The following is a 12,005-nucleotide window of genomic DNA, read 5'->3' as shown; positions in this document are numbered from 1 at the left end:
CCTTCCTGCTCTCGGGTCCAACCAATAAATGATCTGGTTTGGCAACTAGATAAATGGCTTCCTTCTCAAATGTGTTTCTTGTATTTACCCACCACAGGTAGCCCATTTAATCAGAATGGTGCACATTATGATTTGAAACAATACTGGTGAAAGTGCAAAACATTAATAATGAGCTTTGACCCTTGTACTATCATTGTTATGTCTAATTTTTCAGCTGTGCCTCTTAAGTAAGTCAGAAGGCTTCAGGATTGAAGTTACATTGCAAGGGCAAAATCTAGGCTGGCACTCCATTGCAATACTAAGGCAGTGCAGCCCTGTCTTTTGCATAAGATGTTTTTGCATAAGGAGTAGGTCCTGGTATGCCCCCTCAGGTGGATGTGAAAGATTCCATGGCACTATTTTTGAAGTAGAGCAAGCGAGTTATCCTTGGTGTCCTGGCCAATAATTATTCCTCGATCAATATCACAAAAATGTGTTATCTATTGGCCACCAGGTTTCGAACATGATTCTATTACATGGGTACGATGGGTATAGAGGGATATGGGCCAAATGCGGGCAATTGGGATTAGTTTAGGGGTTTTTTAAAAAGAAAAAGGCAGCATGGACAAGTTGGGCCGAAGGGCCTATTTCCATGCTATAAACCTCTGACTCTATTAGAACAGTGGCAAAACTTCAAAAGTACTTAATTGGCTGTGGTGGTAAACTCATTATTGAGGTATTGCCTCAATGTCTTCTATGGGTCTTCTCATGATTGAGGAGTCCTATGATGGAGCAGCATTAATTTTGGCAGAACTGGTAGTTCTTGTTGCTGCTAAGGGGATCTTCTGTAGTATTTCCTCTGGGCAGGTTGCACATTGAGTTTGGTGTAGATGGCCCCTAAACGGACTAAACCAAATTTAATTGCTTGCCTCCAGATGGGCTGGTCAGCTGCATTGTTTTCCCAGAAGGGGTGGTCTGCAATGTACAAGTTTGTAGGCCTCTTTTTCTTTGAGTGTCGTTGTATTGTTAGTGCTGACTGCCTAGATATAGTTTACCCTGAGACAGTTTCCCATACAAGATCTGCTTGAGGATTCTATAGTCATTCATGCATGCCCATCCACGTTAGATCTTGTGGAGGGGATCTCCATCCAGTTGAGCCTGTCACTATGAATGACTTCTTTGCAATGTAGTTCCGTCATTGAATTGGCTGGAAACTCTTTGTGGTGTGAATGGTTGTGAAAGGTGCTAAATCAATGCAGGTTCTCCTTGCCATGTAGCTTTTTTGTTAAGGACGGCTCAATTGATAGAAATTGTTGAAGGGTTATGTGAACATGAGGTTACTTTCACAGGATTGGTTACAGCCCTGCTCCTAATCAGATAATATGTTACAATGTTTTAATATTAAATCCATATGGTGTTGAATTGGAATAAAAGAATTGTTGCCAAGCTCCTCATACAGAGTCATTTAAAAGCATAATTATGTTTGTTCCTTCACAGCTGATTTTGGCGTTTCAGCAAAAAATTCAAAAACACTGCAAAAGAGAGAGACTTTCATTGGAACGCCTTATTGGTAAGTACAAATGGAGATCACCTTTTAGGAGTACAAACACTGGACTGAGTATAGTGGGAAGAAGGCGCAATGTGGTTAATTTAACTTTTTATATAACTTACTCCCTGAGAGTTGGAAGGTTTTGATCTGTACATGCTGCTCAGTGATGGAATTTAAGAGTAAACTCTTGGCTTCTGCTTTGAATGCTTTCTTGTGTTTTATACATTTGGGATGTTTCTTTTCATTTGTTTAAGTTTTATTGGTACGTTTTCTAGAACATGCTTAGGTACCTGGTTTTTCCTTGCATTAATTTTTTTATGATCTACGTTCCATTGTGCCTTTGGCTAAGCCTTCTAAAATGTTCTGCTACTTTGCCAATGTCTCGAATATGAAGTACCTTTTAAGGTCTTGAAAAGACTACACAAATGCAAGTTGCTGTTGATGAACTGTTTCATAAAACTAAATGGGTGCAAGCAAAGGTTAACTGTGATCCTGCAAAGCAATTATTTAATTACTCCATAAACTGTTATGACAACCTAATTTCCAGCAGCATGGGGCTGGATTTTATTCGCCTCCGCTGGTGGGTTTGTAGGTGGAGGGACTGTCAAATCCAGCAGTGGCCTGCCCCCTGAACTGCCTGCAATTTTATGGGGACTGGGAAGGTGGCAGATGACCTACCTGCAGTTGGGCCTATTGAGACCCTTAAATGGCCAATAAAGTGTCTCAGTTCACCACCACCAGCATTTTACCCATGGCAGAGAGCGAGAGGCCCACACCATGTGTGAAGCCCAGCAGTTTTAGCTGCCTGGTCTCATGTCGGCCAAAGTTGAAGGTGGGGAGGGATGGCATTGTGGATCCCCTGAACCCAGCTCACCCACTCTGTCCCCTCACGCCCCTTTGCCAACACCCCTAACCCTGGTGGGGGCTGCCTGTAGTCCCAGCAGTGGCCACCACTTCTAGCTAGTGCTGCTAGAACGTACAGAGCGGTCAGCCATCAGATTGTCATCAGCTCTATTAAGGCAGGACTCCTGAGATAGAAACAGAAGTCTTGTCTCTGAGCAATGAACGCTGCTTTGTGTTAAACTGCTGCATGGCGGCCATTCATGGATGGCCTTGGCTTGTAAAATCATGCCCATAATATCGATAATTCACGGATGTAATGTTTTATATCTTTGCCTTAGATTTCAGAGTTGTCACATTCATATACATAGAGAACTAATGGGCAGAAAAAGACCAGCGACTCCTCCAAGCATTATACCATACTAGCTAGGCCACAGCGAACACTTCTTACCTTCTGCCCACCTTTATTGCCATGTAATCTGAGACAAAAAAAACCATTGACTCCAACCTCCCCACAGTAATGAGGGAGGGATAGGGTTAGGGGTTAGAAACTAGGGTCCCAAAATGCGTGCATCAAGGGTGGCACAGTGGGGTTAGCACTTCTGCCTCACAGCGCCAGGGACTCGAGTTCAATTCCGGCCTCGGGTCACTGTCTGTGTGCAGTTTGCACATTCTCCCAGTGTCTGTGAGAGTTTCCTCCAGGTGCTCCAGTATCCTCCCACACTCCAAAGATGTGCGGGTTAGGTGGATTGGCCATATAAAATTGCCCCTTGGTGTCAGGGATAATAGCAGGGTAAATACGTGGGGTTATGGGGATAAGGCCTGGGTGGGATTGTCACTGCAGACTCGATGGGCTGAATGACCTCCTTTTGCACTGTAGGGATTGGATTCTATGATTCTCATCATTTTACACTCTGCCATGCATAAACTCGAGTGATTGACTTTTAGAAAGAAATTCGAGCATATGCTCCCATACTTATATTCGAATTTGTTGCAAAGCCTAGCGTGTTGTGCTCAGAAAAGTGTCACTAAGAATGAATCTGGTGGCCTCATTCTTTTAATTATCAAATGAAATTGCATCAGCATATTATTAAAGCACTTAAATTCCAAAGAAATCACATTAGACTCAAAACTTTATCTCCATTTTTCCCCTCTCCACTGATGCTGCCTGGCTTGTTCAGTTTTTGCAACAGTTTGGGTGCGATTTTACCTGCCGTTCACGCCACACTCCCGCTGCAGCGAAGTCGGAGAATTTGGCAGCCAGCCAAATCTCTGCTCACTGTGGCAGGATGGGAAAATTCAGCCGGCGTAAGCGGTGGTAAGATTCCAACCTTTTGCTTTTATTTCGGCCTTGAAGTGCTCCATGTGTTCCCCTGTGTTAAGACTTCGCCTTAACAAAGGCCTTATTGGTTAAGATATACATTAGTCAAATGTGCAAGGCTTCTCGAAAAAGTGAGAGGGCATGGGATCCAAGGGGCTGCTGCCCTGTGGATCCAGAACTGGCTTGCCCAAAGGAGGCAGAGAGTGTGTATAGATGGGTCTTTTTCTAAATGGAGGTCGGTCACCAGTGGTGTGCCCCAGGGATCTGTTCTGGGACCCTTGCTGTTTGTCATTTTCATTAAATGACCTGGGTGAGGAAGTGGAGGGATGGGTTGGTAAGTTTGCCGACGACACGAAGGTTGGTGGGGGTGGTGGATAGTCTGGAGGGATGTCAGAAGTTACAGAGGGACATAGATAGGATGCAAGACTGGGCGGAGAAGTGGCAGATTAACTTCGACCCAGATAAATGCGTAGTGGTCCATTTTGGCAGGTCAAACGGGATGAAGGAGTACAATATAAAGGGAAAGACTCTTAGTATGGTAGAGGATCAGAAGGACCTTGGGGTCCGGGTCCATAGGACTCTAAAATCGGCCCCGCAGGTGGAGGAGGTGGTTAAGAGGGCGTATGGTGTGCTGGCCTTTATCAATCGAGGGATTGAGTTTAGGAGTCCGGGGATAATGATGCAGCTATATAAGACCCTCGTCAGACCCCACTTGGAGTACTGTGCTCAGTTCTGGTCGCCTCACTATAGGAAGGATGTGGAAATGATTGAAAGGGTGCAGAGGAGATTTACAAGGATGTTGCCTGGATTGAGTGGCATGCCTTATGAGGATAGGCTGAGGGAGCTCTGTCTTTTCTCCTTGGAGAGACGTAGGATGAGAGGAGACCTAATAGAGGTACATAAGATGTTGAGAGGCATAGATCGGGTGGACTCTGAGGCTTTTTCCCAGGGTGGAAATGGCTGCTACGAGAGGACACAGGTTTAAGATGCTGGGGGGTAAGTACAGGGGAAATGTTAGGGGGAAGTTTTTCACAGAGAGGGTGGTGGGCGAGTGGAATCGGCTGCTGTCAGTGGTGGTGGAGGCAAACTCAATAGGGTCTTTTAAGAGACTCCTGGATGAATACATGGGACTTAATAGGATGGAGGGTTATAGGTAGGCCTAGAAGGTAGGTATATGTTCGGCACAACTTGTGGGGCCGAAGGGCCTGTTTTGTGCTGTAGTTTTCTATGTTTCTAAATTGTCAAAATATCTGCCAGTGCAGTCAAAAGCATTTTTGAATAGAAACAAAATGCTGGGAACACTCAAATTAGGCGGCACTTATGGAGAGAGAAGCAGAGTTAGTATTTCCGGTCTGTGATCTTTCATCAGATCTGAAAATATGCATTGTATGCAATTGTATACCTATACTGTACATATAAAATGGACCATAAGCAAAATTGTAACATTTATAAATATAAATATTGGCTACTTGCTAAACCTGTTGATGTATATAAACATCTGTGTTTATTATTCATACTATTTTTCACTGCACTAACAATACCAAATTGCCTCCCATTGATTTGACCATTGCCCTAAACCTGTATTGTCCTTTATTTGATTCTGTTTTTAGTTTAAAAAAAAAATGCATTGTATACATATATGCTGTGTCAATAGAACAGTGTATTCATAATTGTATTCAAACATGTATGTTTGGCCATTGCAGAATTCTGTTAATTAGGGAATCTTCAATCATGCTCGTCCTGTTTTCTCTGCCGTTACTTTCTTGGTTTGCTTTTAGGATGGCCCCAGAAGTGGTGATGTGTGAGACCATGAAAGATACTCCATATGATTATAAAGCTGACATCTGGTCCTTGGGTATAACATTGATTGAAATGGCTCAGATAGAACCACCTCATCATGAGTTGAATCCAATGAGAGTTTTGTTGAAAATTGCCAAGGGTGATCCTCCAACACTGGACAATCCATCAAGATGGTAATGACTGAATTATTGCACAAGTTTTTTTTGACCAAAATCTATTTGTAACCAAAATTCTAATTCGCTTGTTTCATCTGTGCATGAATAAGAATATAACTGAGATCCTAGCAAGCCAAAATGGCTGGTGTTGCATGTTGTATCCTGTTCTCAAACATAACATATAAAGCACTGGGATCTGGATCAACATGTCTGTGCTAGGTGGGCAGTGCCAGGCTGGCAATACCTGATGAACACTGCCCAGCATTGCCTCTGACCACACGGGAATTTCAATGGCCTTGGTCCACACACGCAAACGCATGCACACAGACGAGGCCATCACGTCTGGATCCTTCTCATCGAGGGGAGGAAGTGTCCAGGAGGCCAGAAACAGCCGTGCTGGATGCATTAATGGACACAAAGTTGATCACGCCGGCCAAACAGGGCTGAGAAAATGGCTTTCGGCACGCGTCCAGTTCACACTTGGTGCAAAAGTCTTGCACGCTATCTTCCCAACTCGCTGCACCAATGGGCCGGAAAGATCTGTGCAGCAGGTGGAGAGTTAGTTTAGATTAGTGGACCTGTGCGCACAAATCTTGGTTTTGTCAGTTCTCTTGGGTGTGCCATCCCACCTATTTCCCATCCCTAATTGGTTGGGGAACTCGGACAGTTTGTTTTGTAAAAGAGAAACTGGCATGTATGTTGTTCAGAGTTGGGTTCCAGACCCAAAAAAACATTCCCACCTTCGGCAGGGCCTAATGTGAGGCTTGAAACAAAGTGTCAAGGGAAAGGATCCATTTGGCAGACTAATCTCAGCCCTGTTTTTCATATTTAAGTAACGTTATTATTTGCTGATGTTTGATTTGCATTATGTTCTTAAAAAAGAAATATTTTTTGACTTTCAAATGGGGAAAAAAATTGTATTTTTCTTTATGGATTGGTCAAGGAATTCCTAAACCTAATGTGCTTGTGCAGTCTCAATCCAGTTCAATGTGATTGAAATCCATGGTTAAGCTGTTCACAGTTCAGCTGTAATTGAACAAATCTTTTCTCATGCCGTCATGCGGTGCTCCCTTCCACTCAATTCTACAAGCGTTTCTGCAACACGCAGTAAGTCTAGCATTAATTTGGCACTGGCTGGAAAAGTAAGACTGGCCTTTTTTTCCCCAGTCACTGACTAGCCTCAATTAATTTCAAATTTTTCCTTTCCCTTTTCCATATCCTTTCCCAGGAAAAATAAAACCTTTGGTCTCCTTGAGTTTGGCAGTGTTCTCGGGAAATGTAATGAACGGTCAGCGATCAATTGCAGTGATATGAGTCTTTCACATTTCATAGCTCCTGGCTATGTGACAGACCAGTTTTTCGATTTATTTCACAAAGGGGAAATGGTCAATGGAAGGGAGAACTCTTTGACTCATCGCTCACTTATTTGGCAGGGAAGACTTTCTAAACAAGAGGTTCTTAGGACCACCTTACTTGTGATTAGTATGAGTGGGTGGTATTGAATTGTGTATGAAGAACATCAAGGTGAATAATTAAGCTGCTCTTTAGGAATTTGCACCAAACTAATGGCACTTGTGTAACTGAAGAAGAAATGGTGACTTGGGATGACAGCTTCTGGAAGAGGCAGTACTAGGTGTGATAACAGTATCCAGGCACTAATGCAAGCTACTGCTAATGACTGACCAGCCTGACTGGTTCAGTAATGTGAAGTGGAAGGATGCAATTGTCACTGGGACTGAGGTTTCCCAGTCTGCTTTGGGTAATCCCACTAGCCATCCTCTTAACAGCTAGAGTGATTCTGGCCAGTTAGGCAAGGGAAATTGAGACTCGTGATGATTGATGTTAGGCTGCACCACTTTATCAGGTTAAAAGCAGCCGTACCACTGTAGACACTTGGGATCTTTGCTGAGTAAACTGAACTTAAGCTGCTTGAGCACGGTAAAGTGGTTGTCTCATTCGAGGGAATATGTCCACTTTAACAGGCATACAGAAACTCTCTGTCCATGGGGATTTCTCAGTTTCTTGGTTTGAAGATTCTCTAACATAGTAAAATATGTTTCTGCACCTCATGCACCTCGTTGACCAAAATAGTACTGAGCATTGACTATGTCTCTCACACTCCTGCACTTGTTCAGTAATGATGTGGAGATGCCGGCATTGGATTGGGGTAAACACAGTAAGAAGTCTCACAACACCAGGTTAAAGTCCAACAGGTTTATTTGGTAGCACAAGCCACTAACTTTCGGAGCGCTGCCCCTTCATCAGGTAAGTGGGAGTTCTGTTCACCAACAGGGCATATAAAGACACAAACGCAATTTACAAAATAATGGTTGGAATGCGAGTCTTTACAGGTAATCAAGTCTTAAAGGTACAGACAATGTGAGTGGAGAGAGGGTTAAGCACAGGTTAGAGATGTGTATTGTCTCCAGCCAGGACAGTTAGTGAGATTTTGCAAGCCCAGGCAAGTTGTGGGGGTCACAGATAATGTGACATGACCCCAAGATCCCGGTTGAGGCCGTCATGTGTGTGGAACTTCGCTATCAATCTCTGCTCAGCGACTCTGCGTTGTCGTGTGTCGTGAAGGCCACCGTGGAGAACGCTTACCCGAAGATTGGAGGCCAAATGCCCGTGACCGCTGAAGTGATCCCCAACAGGAAGAGAACACTCTCGCCTGGTGATTGTCGAGCAGTATTCATTCATCCGTTGTCGTAGCATCTGCATGGTCTTCCCAATGTACCATGCCTCGGGACATCCTTTCCTGCAGCGTATCAGGTAGACAACATTGGCCGAGTAGCAAGTGTATGTACCGTGTACCTGGTGGATGGTGTTCTCACGTGAGATGATGGCATCGGTGTTGATGATCTTGCAGAGGTTACTGTGGCAGGGTTGTGTGGTGTCGTGGTCTCTGTTCTCCTGAAGGCTGGGTAGTTTGCTGTGGACAATGGTCTGTTTGAGGTTTTGCGGTTGTTTGAAGGCAAGAAGTGGGGGTGTGGGGATTGCCTTGGCGAGATGTTCGTCGTCTTCAATGACATGTTGAAGGCTCCGGAGAAGATGTCGTAGCTTCTCCGCTCCGGGGAAGTACTGGACGACGAAGGGTACTCTGTCCGCCGTGTCCCATGTTTGTCTTCTGAGGAGGTCGGTGCGGTTTTTCGCTGTGACGTGTTGGAACTGTCGATCGATGAGTCTAAAGCCATATCCTGTTCTTATGAGGGCATCTTTCAGTGTCTGGAGTTGTCTGTTGCGATCCTCCACATCTGAGCAGATCCTGTGTTTCCGGAGGGCTTGTCCATAGAGGATGGCTTCTTTAACATGTTTAGGGTGGAAGCTGGAGAAGTGGAGCATCGTGAGGTTATCCATGGGCTTGCGGTACAGTGAAGTGCTGAGGTGACCGTCCTTGATGGAGATGCGTGTGTCCAAGAATGCAACCGATTCCGGAGAGTAGTCCATGGTGAGTCTGATGGTGGGATGGAACTTGATGTCGTCATATCGTTGTTTCAGTGATTGTTCACCATGAGTCCAAAGGAAGAAAATGTCATCGATGTATCTAGTGTATAGCGTCGGTTGAAGGACCTGTGCTTTGAAGAGGTCTTAAACACGGGACACGGCGGACAGAGTACCCTTCGTCGTCCAGTACTTTCCCAGAGTGGAGAAGCTATCACATCTTCTCCAGAGCCTTCAACATGTCATTGAAGACTAACATCTCGCCAAGGCCATCCCCACACCCCCACTTCTTGCCTTCAAACAACCTCAAACAGACCATTGTCCGCAGCAAACTACCCAGCCTTCAGGAGAACAGTGACCACGACACCACACAACCCTGCCACAGCAACCTCTGCATGACATGCTGGATCATCGACACGGATGCCATCATCTCATGTGAGAACACCATCCACCAGGTACACGGTACATACACTTGCAACCCGGCCAACGTTGTCTACCTGATACGCTGCAGGAAAGGATGTCCTGAGGCATGGTATGTTGGGGAGACCATGCAGACGCTACGACAACGGATGAATGAACACCGCTCGACAATCACCAGGCAAGAGTGTTCTCCTCCTGTTTGGGAACTCTTTCGGTCACGGGCATTCGGCCTCTGATCTTCAGGTAAGCGTTCTCCAAGGTGGCCTTCACGACATAGCGCAGAATCGCTGAGCAGAGATTGATAGCCAAGTTCTGCACACATGAGGACAGCCTCAACCGGGATCTTGGGTTCATGTCACATCATCTGTAACCCCTACAACGAGCCTGGGCTTGCAAAATCTCACTAACTGTCCAGGCTGGAGACAATACACATCTCTTTAACCTGTGTTTAACCCTCTCTCCACTCACATTGTCTGTACCTTTAAGACTTGATTACCTGTAAAGACTCGCATTCCAACCATTATTTTGTAAATTGAGTTTGTGTCTTTATACGCCCTGTTTGTGAATAGAACTCCCACTTACCTGACGAAGGGACAGCGCTCTGGAAGCTTGTGGCTTGTGCTACCAAATAAACCTGTTGGACTTTAACCTGGTGTTGTGAGACATCTTACTTTGTTCAGTAACACAGTTGAATTTTAACATGCAACGTTTTGCTTAAGAAATTACTTGGCTTGTTTGTGTTTTTAAAATATTCTTGATGTTTGAAAAGCCCCTCTTTTTGTGGTAAGAGTGCATTTGGGAGATCTCCTTGAAGCACTGCAGTCCCAGGTGAGTTGCTGCACCACATTCTGTAGATACTGCATACTATAGCCATGGTGCGACAATGATGGAGAGGGTGGTGACTGAGTCCAGTGGTAGAGGGACTGATCAAGTGAAGCTGTGTGCCTGGATGATGTCCAACTTTTTGCATGTTGTCCCTACCCAGGTGAGGGTGGCGTCTTACTCCTGGTTTGGACCTGATGTGGATAATGGAAAGGGTTTTGAAAGTGTTGCCGTTCTGATGTAAAGCACTGTTGAGTTTAAAACTTGGACACCATTTTCAACACTTAATAGAAAATATAATTTGAGCCTGATGGAGTTAAGCCATGTTATTAAATGAAATAATTGTTGGAACTGTCATTTCCTCAGGTCTAAAGATTTTAAAGATTTCCTCAAAAAAGCACTGGATAAGAATCCAGATACCCGCCTTAGTGCTGCTCAGCTATTGCAGGTGAGAATGTGAGAAGCATAATCTTGTTTCATCTCATGGATTGTGCCATCGTCAAATTCTAGGTATTTGTCTACCTTTATGTCTCGTGCTACTTAAAACAGCACTTCTTCAACTGTCATGGGATTCATTGTGACATTTCTATCCATTTCAAATTGATAAAAATGAACCACTGTCTTTCATTACTACCTAGAAAAATGTGGGTTAATGGAAAGTTGAGACGTTTTATTGATTTTTATTAAATGCCGTAGCCATGATGTCTGAATGTTAGAAGCAGGCTGAGTGAGGTTAACTTTCAGCCTTAAATTTTCAGTTGGCTGTCCAGTCTATAATGGGTATTGATTCAATTTTTCATTCTTGTGTGCTGGAATAATGAGTGGGTACAATCAATAGATTTAGGAACGATTGAACCTCAGCAAAAATAGATCATCTTAGAGAAGGTATTTGTCGGGGGGCCAGTATAAAACAAAATGAAGTTGGAAAGAGGTGATTTTCGTAATGGTTCAGGTTTCAGCTTCAAACAGAAATTGCTGTAATAGTAACTGGCTTTTATCTATTTTGGGCCAAGTACTGTGTTCTTTATATTGTAATTGATTTATTGGAGATCAGAACAATGCCTAAATGTGAGTAATATGGATGTGCTTTTTTCTTCTGTTTTGTTCCTTGCCTTTGCTGTTTCCTTTCAAGAGAATTAAAAAAATTTTTTTTATGAGAGCAAGCAGTGTTTCAATACAGGAACATCTCTCTCGCCCTAGCTGTCTTCCCCATCTTTGCACCCAGCTCTTATTTGAACATATCAAATGTTTTTGTCTCGCTAATCATTTTTAGCAGCTACTGCAATAATTTTCCTTGGTAACATTTTTAAAAAGAAGAGGAGCCTGAAATTTGATTTTTGGAAAGGTGTTTTCTGGTTGTTGGACCCTGGAAAAGAACCTGTTAACTTTGTGTGTTGGGCTCAGGGAAAGGGAGGGAGTGAATGTAGCTTAAAAATCATGGCTGCTTTAACACTTTTTTGCAGTTAGGCCAGGAGGAGCCACTTATTGCAAAATCGATATCTAATACCAAGCATGCTTATTAACGATCCTTGAAGGGAGATTTTATATTTTCTGTATGATTTTTCCATATTGCAAATGACAGCGTATCTACGATAGTATGATGGCCCAAGGGCAGATTTGTATTAACTGGAGTGGCAAGATAAGAGTTTTTCCATCAAATAGGGATATATTTTCCTCC

General features: G+C 43.9%; 1 protein-coding gene across 2 annotated transcripts in view; it reads left to right on the top strand.

Annotated features, from left to right (window-relative positions):
• stk10 (serine/threonine kinase 10) overlaps positions 1-12,005 on the top strand; it is a 113,975-nt gene that overhangs the window by 63,424 nt on the left and 38,546 nt on the right. For both annotated transcript variants that reach the window (XM_078231118.1, XM_078231117.1), the window contains exons 5-7: positions 1,477-1,549; positions 5,468-5,662; positions 10,694-10,775. In XM_078231118.1, the coding sequence (XP_078087244.1) occupies positions 1,477-1,549; positions 5,468-5,662; positions 10,694-10,775 (350 nt within the window). The remainder of the gene's footprint in view (positions 1-1,476; positions 1,550-5,467; positions 5,663-10,693; positions 10,776-12,005) is intronic.

This window comes from Mustelus asterias, chromosome 16, assembly GCF_964213995.1.
Source record: "Mustelus asterias chromosome 16, sMusAst1.hap1.1, whole genome shotgun sequence".
Taxonomy (NCBI): Eukaryota; Metazoa; Chordata; class Chondrichthyes; order Carcharhiniformes; family Triakidae; genus Mustelus; species Mustelus asterias.
The sequence above is the reverse complement of the archived record's forward strand: the minus strand, read 5'-3'. Positions and strand labels throughout refer to the sequence as shown.